Source organism: Cavia porcellus, unplaced genomic scaffold, assembly GCF_034190915.1.
Source record: "Cavia porcellus strain 051 isolate PalLab524CR breed Dunkin Hartley unplaced genomic scaffold, mCavPor4.1 scaffold_16, whole genome shotgun sequence".
NCBI lineage: Eukaryota > Metazoa > Chordata > Mammalia > Rodentia > Caviidae > Cavia > Cavia porcellus.
Window position 1 is genome coordinate 35962246 of NW_026947499.1, and position 19424 is coordinate 35981669.

At 50.9% G+C, this 19424-nt stretch overlaps 1 protein-coding gene across 1 annotated transcript in view; it reads right to left on the minus strand.

The window, feature by feature from the left end:
• Positions 1-16: 16 nt before the first annotated feature.
• The window catches only part of Ppl (periplakin), a 44132-nt gene continuing 24724 nt past the window's right edge, over positions 17-19424 (minus strand). The window contains exons 3-22 of the mRNA XM_013141932.3: positions 17574-17728; positions 16813-16933; positions 16133-16258; positions 16004-16045; positions 14516-14677; positions 14334-14441; positions 13301-13396; positions 12978-13100; positions 12715-12861; positions 12024-12175; positions 11157-11254; positions 10849-11006; positions 9477-9655; positions 9263-9401; positions 8336-8529; positions 6727-6877; positions 5815-5898; positions 5001-5117; positions 4432-4524; positions 17-3582 (exon numbers count right to left, since the gene is read on the minus strand). Coding sequence (XP_012997386.1) covers positions 925-3582; positions 4432-4524; positions 5001-5117; positions 5815-5898; positions 6727-6877; positions 8336-8529; positions 9263-9401; positions 9477-9655; positions 10849-11006; positions 11157-11254; positions 12024-12175; positions 12715-12861; positions 12978-13100; positions 13301-13396; positions 14334-14441; positions 14516-14677; positions 16004-16045; positions 16133-16258; positions 16813-16933; positions 17574-17728 — 5103 coding nt within the window. The 3' untranslated portion in view covers positions 17-924. The remainder of the gene's footprint in view (positions 3583-4431; positions 4525-5000; positions 5118-5814; positions 5899-6726; positions 6878-8335; positions 8530-9262; positions 9402-9476; positions 9656-10848; positions 11007-11156; positions 11255-12023; positions 12176-12714; positions 12862-12977; positions 13101-13300; positions 13397-14333; positions 14442-14515; positions 14678-16003; positions 16046-16132; positions 16259-16812; positions 16934-17573; positions 17729-19424) is intronic.

Genomic DNA, 19424 nt, shown 5'->3' on the forward strand with positions numbered 1-19424 from the left:
CACACTTGCCATGAAATTAGAATCAAGCCACCCAGTTTTTATTTTCATGCTATAAATAAAATTCCCTATTACTTCCTACTTTCTTACATAATACATTGGATACAGAGAACCAGAAATATGTTTGATGAATAATCAACTGTTTTGTATACCTAAATGTCAATGAAATAAGATGTGTAAGGCACTGAAACTAAGGCTAATAGCGACATCCACCACAAAGATCTATTAATCTCAGAACCAGGAAACAGTTGCTGGAAGCACAGCTTCCTGGGACAGGCTGGCTAATGGGTAACAGCCATTGTTAGCACCAACCAGGCATTGTTCTGGGTTCCATGTGCCCTTTGTCCCAAGTGTGAACAGTCCAGTTCTGCTTCAGGCAGTTACTACTGAAGAGGGCTTTCCAGTGGGAAGTTGGTTACCAGGTAGAAAAGCAGGAAGGTTGTGAACACAGATTGACAGCCCCTGATGTCACAGTAGCCCACACCTTGATGAACGACGTGAGTGGAAAGGAGGCCTGCCCTACAGTTGACCATCTGGTAGGCCCTGAGTGGACATATATACCATGGCCCTCTTGTGCTTGAGTAGTTTTTTGATTTGTTTCCAGGCATCAGACAAGTCTTGATGGGAGTGTACAGGAAAAAGGGAGAAAAGGGTATCAATGGTTGTCAAATCATTGGGTACCGAGAGGGTTGCTCACCTAGGCTGAAAGATGGCCAAGAGAAGAATCTGTTTTCAACGAGTGCCTATCCCACTTGCATGAGAGCTGTAATCTGAGCAGTCAGATACAGAGGGCATAAATAATACTCTCAGCTCAACACAGATTAAGAGCCTGCACAAGGGCCAGAAAGAAAAAGATACCCAAGAGGCTGCTGGGTAGGTGCAAGCCAGCCATCTACTTCCAAAAAGGGATGAGTGGAAGGGCTGGACCTACTTCTGCCCAGACACCAAAACAGCGAGCTCCTGAATGGACATATCTTTGTTGATGTAGCAGTCATACTGAGCAGGGGTGAGCCGGCCACTCTGTAGGGCTTCCTCGATAGAGAACTTCTTGCCAGACTTCCTGTCATGTATCACTGAGGACTCCCCATTGGGACCCTTCACAGATATCTCCTCCCAGTCGCACTCTTGGCTCTTGAGTTTCACGAACATGTTCCAGTCGATAAGCCTAGCCCGGTGGGCCTCCTCTGGGGACAGCTCACGGCCTGTGTCAGGGTCGATGACCACAATGGAGCGCCGCAGGTGGTTTTCCCTTTGCTCTCTCTTGACGGCCACAGAGCCCAGGCGCTTCTGCAGCTCGTCAATCTCAAGGTCTTTATCCCTGGACAGCCTCTTGAGAGCATTCAGTTCTCTCTCCAGAGAACACAGTCGGGAGTCGAGATTGGCCCCAGAGTCCGTGGTGGTTGTGTTCTGCAGGTCTCGTGTTTCTGTTGCTGCCATTTCGATTTCTGACTGAAGCCTCCGGGTCTCCAGCTGCAGGTTTTGCCGCTCCAATTGTAATTTATGGTTTTCTTCCCTTAGGAAGTCTAGTTCTTTGGAGGACTTGGAGTTGTAGAATTCCAGTTCTGATAACTTGGCTTCCAGCCTAGTCACCTCAGCATCCAGCTCCCTCTTGCTCCGGGTCTCCTCCTCCAGGCTCTTCTTGAGCTTCTGGATCTCTTGCTCAGTGTCACCCTTGTCTACCTGTACACTCTCAGAGAAGACCACCTTCTCTTTGACCTCTGCTTTCTCCAGGGTGGCCAGCTTCCTGCGCAAGGGCTCCAGCTCACCCTCAAGCAGTTGCCGCCGATGCTGCTCCTCCTCCAGTTGGGCTTGGAGCAAGGCGTGCTCCCTGGTCTGGTGTGGGTCCTGCTGCAGCACCACCTTCTGCTTTCGGGTCACCTTCTCACCAGCCTCAGCCTCTTCCTGCTCCAGGGCAGCCAACTGCTGCTGCAGGCGCTGTACCTCCAGCTCAGCTGCCCTGCGTGCCTGCCGCTCACGCTCCAACTCCTCCAGTTGCCGCTCCAGCTCCCCGCGCCTCCGCTGTAGCCGCCTAAGCTCTGCGCGAAGCTTGTCGATCTGCCTCAGCTCTGCATCAATACTTTCAGTGAAGGAGGTCACCTCAGCCCGTAAGCCAGGCTCTTCCTCATATTGCACCACCTCCTGGTGTACTACTCTCTCCTTCCCCTGCAAGAGTTCCTTCTCCTTGCAATTGATCTTCTCTTCCTGAGATGCCCGCTCCCTCTCCAAGTCCACCTGCTTCTTCTGCTCGTCCAACAGCTTTGCCCGCAGAGACTCCACCTCCTCTTTGGTTTGGGGGTCTTCATGGAACTGGAGGATCTCCTGAACTACCTCTCTGGTCTGGACCTGTGGCTTGGCATCTTTCAGAGACTGGATTTCTTGCTTCAGTTGATAGATCTCTAGATCACATCTTTCAATCAGCCTGGTCTTGTCCACAATTTCCTCCCTGAGCCGCTGGAGCTCCTTCTCGATCTCAGGGTCAGTTGTGTACTTAATGACTTCTTTGGTCACCTCTTTGACTTCCACCTGTGGACTCCGCTTCCGGAGGGCCTCCAGCTCGTTTTGGTAGCTCTTGAGCTGCTCCTCGGCACCCCTGTACTTCCGCTCCTGCTCTACCAGCTCCAGGCGGAGGTTGGCCACTTCACTTTCTGCCTTGGGATCTGGCCGCACAATCTCCCGAACTTTCTCCTGTACCACCACTTTGGTGTTCTCCAAGGCCCATATCTTTTGGAGTAGTTCCATCTTCTCCCGCTGGTTGGCACGTGCCTTGGCAGCCTCGTCCTCATACCGGTGAGTAAGGTCTCTAACCTCTCTTTCAGTGGCTGTGTCCTTCTCCACCTTGAGCACCTCCTTGACAGTGATCTTGCCCTCTGCCATAGCCCGCTCCTTCTCCAGCCTCCGGAGCTTGGCCTGCAGGAAGCTCATCTCCTCCTCTTCCTTCTCCCGGAGTGTGCTCTCCCGCTGCTGCTGCTCCTGCAGCTGCCGGTACTCTGCTTCCAGCTGGGGGTCGTTCTGTAACTTTACCACTTCCTTCTCAGTGACTGTCTCCTGCAACTGGCTCTTCTCTTCAGCCAGGGCTGCCACGCGTTGCTGCAGGAGGAGCACCTCTGCCTCCCGGGCACACTTCTGCCGCCTCAGTGTCTCCAGTTCCTCCCGCAGCTGCAGGACCTCATCCGCCTGGGTTCTGTCAGGCGCGATGCGCAGGACTTCCTTGACCACATACTCCTGCCCACCGTCCCTGGTCTCCTGCTCCAGGGCACGCAGCTTTAACTGCAGCACCTCTAGCTCTTCCTGCAACAGCTGGTTCTTATGCTGCTCCTCTGCCAGGGTCTGCTGTAGCTGTTGGAAGCTCTCCTCTAGAGCGGGGTCTGGAACCTTTTTCCGTACTTCCTTCATCACCAGTGACTCCTGAGGCCCCTGATTCTGCAGGGTCCAAATTTCCTCCTGAGTGCTTTTGACCTCATTCTCCAGCTGCTGTCTCCGCTCACTTTCCTCATCCAGTTCCTTCCTAATCTTCCATACCTCGTTCCCACCAGAGCCCAGTGTGTTCCCCTGCAGGGTTTCGTGGGTCACTTCTACTTCCGACTGCTGTGATGGAAGAAGACAACATATGGTTAGAGACAGAACAGATCTGCTCAGCTGGGAACAGGTCAGACTGGTGGTCTGGTAATCCCTGAGGAATTCCACTAGAGTTCTAAGGTTACTTTTAAAAGTGGCCAAACAACAGTTTAAATTTTTGAAATTAAATGAGGCAAAATACTTGACAGCTGCAGAGGAGTCTGAAGTGAAACCTTAGTCTGGTTCTGCCTCTTTGGAATGTCTGTCAGCATTGGAGACCTTTCTGTGCTCATATCAGCCTATGTATATTTAGTGGACTCCATGTGTTTGCTTTTTATTCTCACACAGCAGTCTCTTTTTCTGCACTTGCTGCTTATCACCCTCACAGGAAGCAGGGAATTCCCTGAGGCACTGAGTGCAACTTCATCACTCCACTGCAGCACAGTACTCCACTGTGTAGACACCATTTAACCAGTCCACTGCTGGTGAGCAGTAAGCTGCCTCTGGTTTCTTACTATGGCAGTCACAGACTGTGGACTTTTCAGAATAACTTTTTTAGGTCCTCAACAAACATTTATTGAATTGAGTATATAAGTTATTCTGCCAGTGTGGCTTGGGCCAGTACTTGAACTGGTACTGCCTGGAAGTGACAGCCATGTCTCTAAGGCAGGAGGATCCTTTTTTTTTGAAACAGTCTTGCTGCATAGTTCTGGCTGACTGACTATGTAGCCCAGGCTGGCCTTGAACTTGTGGCAATCCTCCTGCCTTAGCCTCCCAAGTGCTTCCAATTCAGATGTGCACCACCATGCCTAGCTATGAGGTCCTTCTTTTCCCTCCGAGGAGAACTTTCCAGGAGAATTTCTTGCTAAGATGCTTTACCTGTCTCAAAAGATTCAGTGCAAACTCCAGATTCTGCAGCCTCTGTTTGTTGATGGCATTGACTTCTGTGAACTTGGCAGCAAGAGCAGCTTCCTATAGAGAGGTTTTAGAAGAGCAGTCAGTAAACACTGGCCAAGCAAGCTAAAGCCAAGGAGCTGCTGCTGGCCTATTCCTACCTGTAGCCATTCTGGTCACACTGTAGAGAGAAAGGAACTTAGTAAGAAGGTCCAGGTTTTAGTGTTGACCCCAATGGCTTGGAGGAAGCCTCTGAACCTCTCTGAGCCTCACTGCCCTCATGTATGTCAGAGGCTAATAGTACTTGTCCTGCATTCACTGAGGGAAGCAAGGTAAGATCTCCCACATCCATGGTGTTAACAAGAAACCCCCACCCAGCTATCCTTCTAGGCACAGAACAAGTTCCTTATCTTCCTCCAAACCTGTCCATATCTAGGACGGCTTCTGCCCATCTGTTTTCCCTGTCATGTGTGCATAGCTGATGGCCAGGCATAGAAGAACCAGGCAGCCCACTCCTCACATCCACTCTGGACAGCCCAGTACACACAGCTCACCTCCTCCTTCACTTTGGCAGCAGGAGACTGCAGTCTGGCTCTCTTGCTCATGTGGCTATTTCTTCCATTCTCCAGGTCAAGAAGGGACCTGAGTTTCTCTGCTTCTAACTCATAGTCCTGGTTAGCAGAGAGAAATAGTCCAGAGGTCAGGTAAGGGTGGACAAGAAGAAACCCTTGGCCAGGAGCTGGTTTTAGAATCTGCATGGGTCTTCCTCACACCCGCACTGCCAGGAGGTATCGAGAATGACTACAGCATCAGCAGTGGTTGCTGTATCACTCGGCAACATATCTTGTTCCCTGCCAACCTCAAAGAGGCAAGCTGAATGTCCTTTCCAGGCCTTTGGACAGCCAGAAGACTTGAAATTTTGCTTCGGTGTCTTTGATGAACACTGAGCCATAAACCTTTATTCACGTTACCATCATCACCCACCTTCATGTTTACCAGCTTGATTTCATAATCTATCAAGTAGACATGTGATAATTCACTTCCCTCTGCTATTGGACATTTAGGTCATTTCTAATATTCTAAACAGTGCTGCTACAGGATTGTTTATCCTGCATTATTCTTTTGTGTTTTTTCCTTTAGGATAAACCCCTCCTCCTGAAGAGGTACTGCTTCGAAGAATATACACTTTCTAGGGTATTTGTTGCCTAGTACCATATTGTTTTCCCAAAGGGCTGTACCAGTCTGCACAGCTGCTGACTGTGCTTGTGGATGACACTGACCATGCCAGAGCCTGTGCTTTTCCATCCGCATTCCTGGGTGGAAAGAGATCCCTGCTGCATGTCCCTGGACAGAGACTTCATGGCTCACCTTTACAGCTTGCTGATACCGCTGGGAACTGGCGTAGACCTTCTGGACTTCCTGTTCCCTGCTAGCTATCTCATCTAGCAGATTCTGTAAAACAAGAGACCTTAAAAACTAAAACAAAACAAAACAATCCCAAAGTCCTTCATCTAGAGGCAGGAATCTTTGGAACCTGAAATTATCCTGTTGTAGTACAAAGCATAATGAATGGCTTTCTTGTAGACATTTATTCACTGCAAAAGGCAACTCTAAGGCCCTGTGAAGAAGGGCCAAGAAGATAGTTAACTTGGGGGGCTGGGGTTTTAGCTCAGTGGCATAAGTGCCTGCCTTGCAAGCAGGCAGTCGTGAGTTTGATCCCCGGTACCGATAAAAAGGAAAAAGACAAAAAAAGATAGTTAACTTGGCAGGAAGCAAGTGTTTGTTGCGTGCTTTGAAATGTCAGACAGTGCTCTGATAACTGTCCTTAGATTATCTCATTTAATCTTCAGATTATCCTGTGAGGGAAGCATGATCTCTAGTTTACAAGTAAGGAAACCAAGGCACGGGGAGAATGCTGCTGGGGAAGCTGTAATATGGATTTGAATGTCTGCCGCTGGATTCCCAGTTTCCTCATCCTTAATCCCAAAGCATTGCTTGGGCACTCAGGAGAGCAGAAGTTGAACTTTGGGGATAGGACTGTCCCTGTTTTGTGTTTCTGCATCCATTTACCTTGTGGCCAAGCCACATGAGTGTCTGTGGGGCCAGACGCTGGACTGGGCAATGAGGAGACACAGGTGAGCAGCACAATGCTTGTGCTGAGCCAGATACTGAGCACCTAGTACTGGAAAGGACAGCTTGCTCCCTCCCTGGAAAGGGGCTTGCTGTCCTCCGACCTCCCTGACCACCTTGTGGGTGCAGAAGCAGATGCAGCTGCCCTACCTTCTGGTTCTTCAGCTTTGTCTCCATCTGGCTGAGGCTGTCTGTCTCCTGGGGCTCATAGTTGGGGATGCTGGACAAGAACTGGAGCATATGGTCGTAGCCATGGCGGTACTCATCATAAGCATCCCTGGCACTCTGCAGGTTCTGGGCCCTGCAGGGGTAAAGTCAATCAATTTGCACAGCTGATTTTCACTCTCTGTCTCTGTCCAGGGACACAGGCCTCACTGAGCCCTCAATTGTTAAAGAAAATTGGGAGAAAAACAAAATCACTGGGCAAACTCTAAACATGTATCAGGAAAGAAGTAACCATGAAATGTTATGGTGGAAGATACAGTGTCTGTGTACTGAGGGACAAAGGTGCCCACTACACATTTACAGACCTTTATTAACCTGAGTCTGAAGAGAAACCACAGGTGCTGAGAAGATCTTACCAACTCACTGACAATTATAAAGTCAAATGTGTGAGATGTGGCAAAAGCACTACCAATGATCCATGTAAGAGAGAAAAGGAAGTACAAATTAAACCTAATTTAAACAGCAAAAGTCAATGAAATAGGAACTAGGAATATAAGACAGAAAAATCACTACAACCAAAAAGCTAGTCCTAGGTCAGGTGTGGTGGTGCATGCCTGTAATCCCAGCGCTTGGGAGGCTGAGGCAGGAGGATAGCCACTAGTTCAAGGTCAGCCTGGGCAACATAGTGAGTTCAAGGACAGCCTGAGCTACACAGCAAGACCCTATTTTTTGAAAAATAAACACAAACAAACAAAACTCCATAAAACAAGCTAGCCCTTTGAAATGATCAATACATTGATCAACCACTGACCAATTTTTAAAAAAGATATGAATAGACTAAAAGAAGGAATGACATCAGGAGGGAGGGTAGAGCACCACCTCAGACACTGCGAAAGTTGAAAGGATAGCAGAAAACAAACTTTGTGACAAACTTTGCCATTAAATTCAACTCACACAAAAGGGACAAATTCCTTCCAAGACACAGATTATAGATGTTAATTCAAGAACAGTTGACTCAGCCTGATGTCTATTAAAGAGGCTGAATTTATAGGCAAACAGTTCCAACAAAAAATTGTAGGACCAGACAGCTTGAGTGGTGAATACTACCACATAGTTAAGGAAGAGATCAATTCTACACAAATTCACAAAAAATGGAAGAGGAGGATGCAGCCCTGTCTCAGGAGGCTGGTAAAATACAAGATAGGAAGTGACAAGGAGCAGCACACACAGATGTCACCATACAAATTCCTCCCTACTTGCCCAACTTGTAGATGTCACATGCAGGAGAATGTCACTGTACAACTTACTAAGTTTCTTTTGTGCATTTATTTTAATTAGTTTATGTTTTTGTACCCATGGTCTTTGCGGCCCTCCACCTGATTTTTTAATCGTAAGATATGGTCTAAGTTGTCCAGAGTGGGCTTGAACTCCTGCCTCAGTCTCCTAGAGTTCTGGGGTTATGGGTGTTGCCCCACACATGACTATACACGTTGTTTTCAAAAAGAGGACAGTCTGGCGGTACTGAGGATCTCAACCTGGTGCTTCAGGGCGGACTGGCTGACCAGCCCCTGCCCACCACCCCAGCACCCCTCACCTGTGCTCCAACTGCTGGCACAGGTTGTCAAAGCGCTGGCCAAGCTTGTGCACCTCAGCCTCCTGGCGCTCCAGGTCAGGGCAGTGCTCCTGGAAGCGGCTGGCCAGCGAATTCGAGCACTGCTTGGCTGCCTGCAGGTTTTGTTCTACCTCGCCCAGGAGGAACTTCTGGGCCTGCAGCTCAGAAGCCATGGCCTGTGGAAGGAAACAACACTGCTGTGGTCAGAGCTCCCAGCAGCCAGAGAACACTGCCCAGAACACTGGGTCACCTGTATTGGAAGGCATCAAGCCAGGAGCACAATGAATGCACTGTGCCTCTGTGCTTATCAGACCTGGTCATTCTGCAGTGCCCTTCTGTTACAAAAACACAACTCCAAAAAATTCACTTCTAAAATCTTATGAGTGGGCAGCATGTGCCCAACGGTGGACAGGCCTTCTGGCCTCCAGCTGTGAGGTCTTTGTGAAACCCATTTCCTTGCTCCTGAGGCCAGACATAGGATGAACTATAAATAAGAGGCTGCTGTGGGCCACAGACTCCAAGTATCTCTAGTGCTCAGGCAAGCACATATGTGTTGCCTGTGGGTCCAGAGGTGAGGGTGAAAATGCAGCAAGACTACTGTAGGCATAGACTGCTAGATCTGTGCAAGAGATGCTGGGATCCTGGCTTTATGCATATCCTTGAGTAAAAAAGCAGCATCTGCAATTTCACAGGTCACAAATCATGAGCAGCTGGCATCAGAACCATGGGTCTCCACATAAGACTCTACCCTGGCAAATGAAGGCCTCTGAACCTACAGGGACTGGCTCCTAGAGGCTTCCTGGGTGCCCTCATATGCCTCAAGGTATGTGTGTGTGTGTGTGTGGGGGGGGGTACAAGTTGCCTGACCCAGCTCAGAGAACAGTTCCATGACTTAAGTCTCATATTCACCTCCAGTTCCTGCCTCTTGCCATCCAGGAGAGAGCTGTTGTCAGGTACTGTGTCATCCTGGGTCAGCCGGTTCTCATGGGAGGCCAGCAGCTCCCGGCCCTGCTGCAGACTCTTCTCCAGGCGGTTAGCCACATCGATCCTGAGGACACAGATCATGAGTGGGGGTGGCTCCTTGACCCCACCCCTACCTTCCTCTGGTCTGCCTGCCACCCACTTCTCCTGGGCTGAATCCAGCAGCTGTGCCAGGTGCTCATATTTCCGGTTGGTGTCATCCACCCGGGTCCTCAGCAAGGGTGCAGTGCCACTGCCCGGGAGGGCCTGGACAAAGGCCTCACATTCAGCTGTGCTTCGCACCTTCTCAGGCTCTATCCGTAGCAGCTCGTTGGTGATGTTCTGTGGGGACCAGATCCCTGAAGTTAGCCACCACCTACAGCCCCTTTCCCCCAACGGTGTACCCAGAGTGGGAATGAAGAGTTCTACTCGTTAGGGACAGTGCAAGTAGCCTGGCCCACTCTGGAGAATCTTATGGGATCTGGATACTGGCCTACCAGTCTGCTTTGGGTTTTGTGTCTTATAGAGTTAAACTCTTTGTTTTTATACTGAGCAATATTCCTAGACCTTTTTAAGTTTTATTCATATAGGGTCTCTCTAAGCCACTAAATTCCCCAGGTTGGTCTTGAACTTGCGATCCTCCTGCCTCAGCCTCTCAGGGAACTCTGGGATTTCAGTGTGTGCCACCACACCAGTGGTTTGCATTTTTAAGGAGTAGCCCTCAGAGCTGTGTTGTGGGTGGACCGTGAGTAAGGACAGTGATGCAGACAATGGACAGGCAATCACTGAGCAATCTCTGCACTAAATCTTCACAAGGATGATCCCACAGACTTGTAATACCAATGTTGGTACTGTTGTTGTCCTTTTCACAGTGGGGGCCACCACAATCCCAAAGGGCCTAGAAATGGATATGGTGGTACCAAGTCCCCTCTCCATGGTTCATGATTCATCCCTGCACCAGATGTCTCCTAGACCCCAACTTGCCAAGCACTTCTCTAAACACTCTGAGTGCCCCTCTGTGAAGCCACAGTGATGATCCCTCCCAGAGATCTGCCAGGAGGACTCAGGAAACTCACACAAAAGGCAAAAGGCAGCCAGGTTAGAGTGTTGCCTTCACCTGGTGCCACCTGCATGTCTCAGGACAAGTAGCTAGAGACCCAGCTCTGACATTCCAGGGTCCGTGTGCCAGCCAGCCTTGCTCAGCACAGGCTTGTGCAGGTCCTGGTTGTTGCCGTCACTGTTATGGCTATAGCCCCAGGCCACTGACAAGCTACACAGAGCCAGTACCCAGCTTGCTTTCTGAGGGTTTGTTGGAGCACCAGGACTAAGCACCGCTTTGGAGCCTGGTCCTTGGTTTAGCTCCCAGGGAGTGTCAGGAATGGCCCGTGCTACCTCCCTGACTCAGGGGCTGGTTATTATGACACATTATCCATGGCAAGCACCTCTCACAAATGTTCCAACTTCCCACAGTGATGAGGCCTTCAGGAGAGGACCCAGAGCAAAGGGGCCCAGCCTGTTCCCCAGCCCAGCAGCACCTTCAGGTCCTTGGATCGCTCAGCGCTGTCCTGCACAGCCCGGCCCTGCTCCAGTGGTGGCCGAAGGATCCCTGTGATGGCCTTCTCCTGTTGATCTAGATCTCTGGCCACCTTGTCTAAGCCAGCCAACAGCTGCCGCCCCTGCAGGTCAGAGGCATCTGTTGTAGAGAAGCATAGAGTTAGGGGTGACAGAAGACGGCCTGATCCCTCCTTCCCTTCCACTGCCAGACCCCCACCATACATCCAGCACAGACACGATCTGGCCTGTCCTCCCTGCCCCACCTCCTGACACGTGGCCTGACACCCACCTCCAGGGTTCTCTGCCTTCAGCACCTCGTGCCGCTGCTGGAGAATGCGCTTGCTCCCGGCCGCCTTCTGGCGCACACTCCGGTACTGGCTGCCCAGGCTGTGAAGGCAGGAACACAGTGGGGACCCAGGAGCCTATCACCCTCAGAAGCAGAAGCCTGGGCTCTGTCTGGGCAAAGAACCCAGAGGAGCCAAAGTGTTCATCAGAGTGTTTTGGAAAGTTAAAAACAATGCCAACTATGGGTAAGGGCCTACTGTGACACGGGTCTGCCTGCTCCGGAGTTCAGAAGTCCTCCCTGATCCCTTCTTCCTTTCCACCTTTCTCTTTTTCCTGAGAGCGTAGTATCTAAATGATCCGCTTGCTACTGGTCTTCTCTATCACGATGTGGCCTCTGAGGCAGGTGCTCAGTACAGTCATTCCTGAGTCATTTACTCATTCTTTCCATAGTTCTCAGGTGCCTACTTTACAGCAGGTACTGAGCTAGGTTCCTGCAAGTACTGACCAGGGTACTGAGGTCCAACAAGCCTGGTGCACGCACAAATCATTTTAGTAAACTGTGGTACATGCAGTGGACAAACATGCAGGAGAACAAAGAGGAAGGGAGAGAACTGGCATCAAGTCTGACGGGCAGTACAGAGGATGTCACCAGAAGGAAAGGCGTGTGCGCAGGCCTGGAGGCACTGAGAAGGTGCTGTCCAGGCCAGTAGGTGAACATCCAATTCAGAAGTCAACAGAGCCAATAGTTCTGCCCCCTCCCGCTTGAGTTCCTAAGGAGTTGCAGCACACAGGAAGCCCAAGGCTGTGAAGGGGAACTGAGAAGCAGTGGAAGCAGGGCCAGTCCATGCTAACTCCTCCTGTGCTCTCATACCTGTCCACCAGAGCCAGGGCCTCAGGGTCAGTGGGGGGGATCATGAAGCAAATGGCTGGGGCAGTCAGTTTGTTCCCAGCACTGTCTGTAAGCTCCCAGGTCTCCCCGTTGTTCTTCTGAAGGGTGTAGCTGTAGCCTCGAGAGATGGGGCCCTGATAGGAGCAGACCATGTAGGAGATGAGGGACCCTTGGTGCATGCCATAGAGCTCAGGCACTCACCAATCCCCTCAGTCATGGATTGGGGAGCCATAGCCCATGTCTCAGACTCTCCCCATGATGCCTGGCTAGAGACAGTTGAGAGGGTCCAGCACTAAGAGGTCACATGCTGGTATGCAGTCCCAAACTCACCTTGATTTCCCACTGGGAAGTCACCTCTACCCATTCCCAAGGCATGCGGCCTCATCCTTTCCAGGTAGACATGTGACTCAGGTCTGGCCAATGAGAGGCTGCCCTCCCGCCCAGTGACTAGGGGACCCATGATTCAAATAGGTCAGTGAGACACTTCGCTGGGACTTTGGTGGCTAAGAAGGTTGAATGAAAGATCAAGCAGCTCAGGCAGGATATGGTGAGTGTGTAGCTACTATCATGACAAATAGGGCCAGCAAAATGACACTGGCCATCTACGCAGGCTCTGGATCCAGTCATGAGACCTGTACGACATCAGTGACCTACAGCTCAGGCAGCAGCTCACCTGGTCACTCTCAAAGTCACAGAGGGCCTCTACAGGAATGGGCTTGAGGGGCGTCTCCCGGCGGTACTTGAGTGGCACCACCTGCTGCCCGCGTTTCTGCAGCCCCCGCACCACATCCTCATACTTGTCCAGTGCCTTCTCCTGGTCCTGTGGGCAGCAAGGCCTGGGTGAGACCAGCAGCCCTGCCTGGGGTGGGTGGGCACCCTGAGGCTGCTTGGGTCAAGGGTGGGTGGGGTATGGGGTGATCTCCCTTGCACACTTACATCCAGCTCCCGCAAGAGCAGCTCAATCTGGTACCGGTCTTTGAAGTCAGGGCTGTATTTTTGGTTTAGGTCTGAGTCTACTTTACACAGCAGCTCCTGGGCATCCTTTACATCTTTGTGGAACTAGGAAAAAAGAGGTAGCCCTGTCATACTTATTCCTGGGCCTCATGCTGACCTGAATGAAACTCCCCCTCTTTGGTCCCCAGAGAAGTGCTCAGGAAGCCTGGAAGGCAGAGTATGACATCAGGAATTTGGGGTGCAGGCATGCAATGTCAAGGACATGTGCGAGTCACACAGGTACTGAGTGCAGGAACAGGTGGTACCTGGTGGTAGTCCTCCATGAACTTCAGGTGGCTCTCCTCACAAATGAGCAGGTTCAGGTACTCCTTCCAGTCTGCATGCACAGCCTCCATGTGTGCCTGCCAGGAAGAGGAGGAGCCAGTCACCATACACCAAAGGAGGAACTGGTAGCATTCTGGGCCAGGGAGCCAGAAGGGAGGGAGGCATCTGATATCTGTCTGAAGGCAGTTCCCACCCAGGTAGCCAGCCCCTGCTCAGGGATAGGAGAAAGAGAGGAAGCAAATAGGGGCTGCCATGTACAGATGCTTGGCTTGTGCAGTGGACAAGAGGTGAGCAGGGGTTGGGTGGGCTGAGGAGAACCTTTAAAAAATTCTCCCAAAGGTACTAGAGGGCGTTGAGTATTGTCCTCCCCAAGTTCATGTCCACCTAGAACTCCATGTGGCCTTATGTGGAAACAGGATCGCTGCAGATGAATTAAGTGAGAATCTCAAAATGAAATCATCCTGGAATTAGGGTAGCCCTAAATCTAGCGACTGATGGCCTACAACCCAGCACTTTGGGAAATTGAAATAGGAGGATCTCAAGTTTGAACCTAGCCTTGGGCAACTTAACAATACTCTGTTTCAAAAATTTTTAGGGATGTAGCTAAATGTGAAAGCCCACATTCAATCCCCAATAATAAAAATTAAACAAACAAACAAATAACGAGGGGAGCAAACACAGACATGGCACTAGAGATGGTCAGCACCCCAGATGTGGGAAGAAGCAGGGGAATAAGTCCTCCCTGGAGCAGGCAGCCTGCCCACATGTGGATTTCATACTTCTGGCCACAAGAATGGGTGCACACATGTCTGAGGTGTAAAGCCACCCAGGTTACAGGAGCTCACGGTGAAGGATGAAGCTGACAAGTGGAGGCAGTCAGTGTAAGATGAAGACAGCAACATGGAGATGTACACAGACGCAATCCTGGGCCCCCACCTCTAGGCAGCCTACGGGCAGGGGCCACCCCAGAGGGGTCCCCCACCCCAAAGAGCCCTCTTCCTACTGTGTACTCACTTCAATGGAGTTCCTCCCAGGGTGCTCAGCCACCAGCAGCTGGTCGCCCTCATGGTGCAGCTTGTTGATCCTCTCTTCTTTGGCTTCCAGGTTCCGATGGATGAAATTCTGCAGTGGGACAGGGACTCAGCACCTCCTGGCGGTCCCGCACCCCTCCTGGCCCTGCCTGGGCCTGCGCCCACCTCGTACTGGCGCCGACGGCTGGGGTAGTCAAGGTTGCAGTCGCTCCAGTCATATTGCATGCGGCCCTTGGCCTGCTGGTCCAGCCAGTAGAGCTCATTGGTGCAACGCTGCATGTAGTCCTGCAGTGAACTCAGGTGCTGCTGTCGGGCCTGGGATGCTGCCTGCAGGGGCCGGGACAGACAGTGCTGGGAGTGGCCTCCTTCCCACTCCTGCAGGGTTAGGATCTGGCCGCCTGGGGCAAGCCCAAGGCCGGGAGCTGGACTCTCTGACACTTGTTCACTCAGCCAGTGGTTATTGAGCATGTACAGCATGCTGGGCATGGCCCCAGGCACTGGGCACAGACCAGTGAACAAGACTGGCAAAATGCTCATGGGACCGACATTTTCCTGAAACCTCAATTTACTCATCTGTAAAATGAGGATAACAGCAGTGCTGACACTTGGGGCACAGAGGCTAGCATACAGGTGGTACTCAACTGCAATAGTAACTTTTACCTTTGTGTGTGTGGTGGGGGGACTGGGATTTGAACCCAGGGTCTTCACATTGAGTTGCAACCCCTTTTTCTAGTTTTTATTTTTGAGACAGGGTCTTGCTAAAGTTACTCAGTTCAAGCTCAAACTGGTGGCAGTCAGGCTCCTATTTTTTTGTTTTTGTACCAGGGATTGAACTCACAACCTTGCGCTTACCAGGCAGGTGCTTAAGCCACTGAGCTAAATCTCCAGCCAGGATCCTATTAGGTGAAGCTGCCTCTGTGTTGTCTGGCTGAGGTGCAAGAAAGGACTGTGGCAAGGAAGCATTTCCATATCACTTATGCAATGCTAAAAAAGCATGTTTGCTCTGTTGGGTGTGATGGTGCATGCCTATAATCAGGAGGCTAAGGCAGGATGATTCTAAATTCAAACCCAGCTTGGGCAATTTAGTGAGACCTTGTCTCAAAATTTAAGGAAGGAAAAAAAATTTAAGTGAGGGCATTCTGTAATGCCAGCACTCTGAGAGCCTGAAGCAGAATTTTGAATTCAAACCCAGATTGGACAATTTAATGACTTAGTAAGACTCTGTCTCAAAATAAATTTTAAAAATAAAATAAAGTAAAAGATTGGGGATGTAGCTTAGTGTAAAGGCTCTGGGTTCAACCTCCCAGTACTGGGGGAAAAAAACAAAGAAAGGATGCATTCTCTAATGGTCTAAAAAAGAAAATAAAAAGCCTGGGTCTAGAAAGCATGTAGCTATGTACTTGGTTCACAGCAAGATCTTTATAAAGAAATAAGCAGCACATTTCCAGTCAGGCTATCCTCTGGGGTCTCTCAGGGTCTTCATAAGGCCAAGATAGGCGGTCACCTCTCGGGAAGGGGTTGAACATGGTCTTTTTCTGCGTAATCTCCTCCTGCTGTGTGGGTAACGTTTACTGCACGCCTTCACCAAGTTTAGGAGAGGAAGTTCTCCCTAGGATCCCTGGGCTCCCAACCCATGGTCCCAGGGGGTCTCACCAGAAGTTTCTGGTACTTGGCTTGTAGCTCGCTGTCCTGCTCCTGAGGGCAGAACCAAGGGTGGTTAGGGTCAGGATCAGGGTATAGGGGGGCCCTCCCAGCTTCCCCATGCATCACCATATGTCCCACCTTGTCCCTGTTCTTGGTCAGGTGGGGCCCGATGGCCTTGACCTCGTTGTGGAAGATGTTGTGCTGCTCCACTTGGCTTTCCACCAGCGGCAGGTCTGTCCCAAACTGTTGGCTGCTCAGCTTGTCCTGGTGGGGAGAAGAACCCAAGAGGAATGGGTGGGGCTTGGTTTGCAGCTTGCCCTGGAGCCTGTTCAGTGCCCTGGACTAAGGAAAACAGCACTGCTGACCATCCGCCTGCTGAGCCTACTCTTGGTCTCACTCAATTTCACAGCAACTTCAAGAAGTCCACATAACTACTGTTCCCATGTCACAATTGGGAAAACAGAGGTTGGGAAAGCACAGACCACATGCCCAGGGTCACAGGACTGAGAGCTGGAAGAGTAGGACCTCAGGCTGAAAACATCACTGCAGCAGCTATGAGATGATCCTGGATGGAGATGAGCTGGAGACTGCCCCCAGCCTGCCCCAAGAGCCCTGCCAGGACCCCAGAGCTGGGGTAAGAGTCTGAATCTCCACTGCAGCTGCTGTGCCATTCTCAATTTGCCAATGGCTTCCTCTGACCCTTACTTTTCTCATCTACAAAATGTCAGGAGAAAATGGGGACCCGCCCCCCCCCAGTGGTGCTGTGGTGCTTAGACAGTAACTCTCTACCCATGTGCCCACCCACCCAGCCTTCATACCAGCTTCTCTTCCACCAACGCTGCCCAGTTGACCTGTGGGCTGACGTCCTTCACCACCAGGCTGTAGACCTGCTTGTGTTTCCCACGGAGGTTGGCCACACGCTCCTTCAGCTGGCGGATGCTGAGCGGGGAGAGGGATCCCTGAGTAGGTGCCCAGGTTGGCACTGCTCAAGCCTGAGAAGGGACCTGACCCCAGTTTGAGCTTTCTGCTCAGGGACTGGGAAGACAGGGTCATGGTGGCCTTGGATTCTAAGCCATCACTATATTCTCCTCTCTCCTTCTGTCCAAGTCACCTCAAACTTCCTCCATTAATATTTATTGAGGGCTCATGATGTGTCCTGAACCACAGAAGGCTCTGGATCCTACCATCTAGCAGCAGCACATGGGTGTGCACATTATGCACCTCAGAGACTTCTGCCCTGCTGGGGTTGGGATGCTGAATCACCCGGGATGAGCTGAGGGGGGAAGGACAAACTTTGGGAGTCAGAGTGAGGGAATCAGGTCTTGGGGGGATTCATTCCAAAACTCAGAGATCCTACAGCATGGCATCTCAGGGAGCTTGGACCAGAACAAGGGACATCTACACCCCGAGCCTCAGTTTCCTCAACTGCAGAATAGGGCTGCCATGAGGATATGGCCGAGAAACTGGCACATGCCTTTCATTCAGTCAGCCCTCCCTAAGCCCCAGCTGGTCCACAGACCAGCCACCTGGTCCACAGACCAGAAAAGCTCCCTGGGGGCCTAGACCCAAGGTGACCTACTCCTCTGCAATCATGTCCCCTTGTGGATGCTTCATGTGCTTGGCGATGGCCGCGTCTGCATCCAGGATGTACAGCAGCTTCTCGGAGTCTGATACCTTCTGCAAGGCCACATCCTGGTGCTCAGGCTGCTGGCCCTCCTGCAGTCGGGCCACATCCTGTAAGGGTGGCAGGAGAGGGGACAACAGGCAGGACTCAGAGTAGCAAGACAACAAGGAGCTCCCCAGCCCCTCCCAGCCTTTCCTCCAGTCCCTTGGTGAACAGGTGAACAGGCTCACACACCACTGTTATGGCCTATACCTAAAATGATCCCCTGCAAAAAAAAGTCTTGTATTTGAGATGGAGACTGGCTGGAGGTGGGTGAGTGGGGACATGACCTGAAAGGACGGATCTCCCTCCCTAGCTCCTCACCCCACCCTCTTCCTGGGTGCCATGGAGTGAGCAGCTTTCCTACCCGAGGCCCATCAACCCTGGTGATCCTGCCTTGGAGCCAGCTGATCATGGTCTGAGCCCACTGACACTATAGACCAAATAAACCTCTCTTCCTGTAAGTTTCAATTGTCATTATTTTGTCCCAGAAACAGAAAAGTGACCAACACACCTTGGAAAGGACATGACCCCACCATTCAGTCTGGTAAATCAACGGAAACCTCATAGAGGTGAGTATGAGTACAGCACAGGTTGTGTTTGTGAAGAAAATGTGCCAGAGAGGGAATGAAGGGCCCTACATTAGCTCCACTGGCCAAGGAAACCCCCTCTGGTGAGACAAGACACAAGCTAAAGATGAAAGGATAGAAAGAATTATGTTGTAGGCAGGGAGGAACTGTCTGTGCAAAGATGCCAAGGCAAAACTGAGAAAGCCATGGATAAGGCCTGGTGAAAAGGCCGCTGTGTCCAGAGGGCAGGGATGTGAGGAAAGATGGGGACCAGAGTACACAGGACCCATGGGATGCAGAGTGCTTTTATGGGAGGAATCAATAATACAGGCCCACTGATGCTTCAAGGTGAAGCCTCCAGTTTTTCAGGGAGCAGACTGAGTGCAGAGCTAACACTGAGGCACCCATGGGCAGCCAGCACCTCCAATGCTGGCCTCTGGATTCCCATCTCTACACGGAGAACAAGAAAAGATCTGTTTTGAGAAGCGGGAAAGTAGGGGCTGGAGTGTGGCTCACTGGTAGAGAATTTGTGTGGCATGCAAAGGTCCTGGGTTCTAACCCTACCACCACCAAAACAAGAAGCAAATTAAACTGGAGGACACAATAGTGAAAAGAAAACAATTGTACATCTCAAAAACACACGAAGCGAAAGAAAGCACCCATGCCAGGCTGTGGACAATTCTGTTTGCGTGAAATGTCCCAACAGGCAGAACTGAGACACGACAGGAGTGGCAGGCTGTGGCAGGGCAGAACATGCATGCATAGAAACAGCCGAGATCCTATTTGGAGACCAAAGTTCTGACCTGATTCAAGGAAACAGCGACACAGCTCACTAAAGGTCCTAAAGACCGTGGCCTTCCATCCTTGAAATCTGAGTGTTTTATTGTATGTAGAATATGCACCAAAACAGCTGTGAAAAACACACCAGGAAGCCTGGTGCAAAGCTCAGTGGTACAGCACATGTTTAGCAGGTGAAAGGGTCTAGATTCAATCCTCAGCACCATAATAAATGAACAGACAGGGGCTGGGGATTTAGCTCAGCAGCATAAGTACCTGCCTTCAAGCAGGCAGTCGTGAGTTCGATCCCCGGTACCGATAAAAATGAAAAAAAGACCAAATAAATAAATAAATAAACAAACAAACAAACAGATAGATAGATAAATAAAAAGAAATGGCAGAAGAGGAAAAAAAATCAACA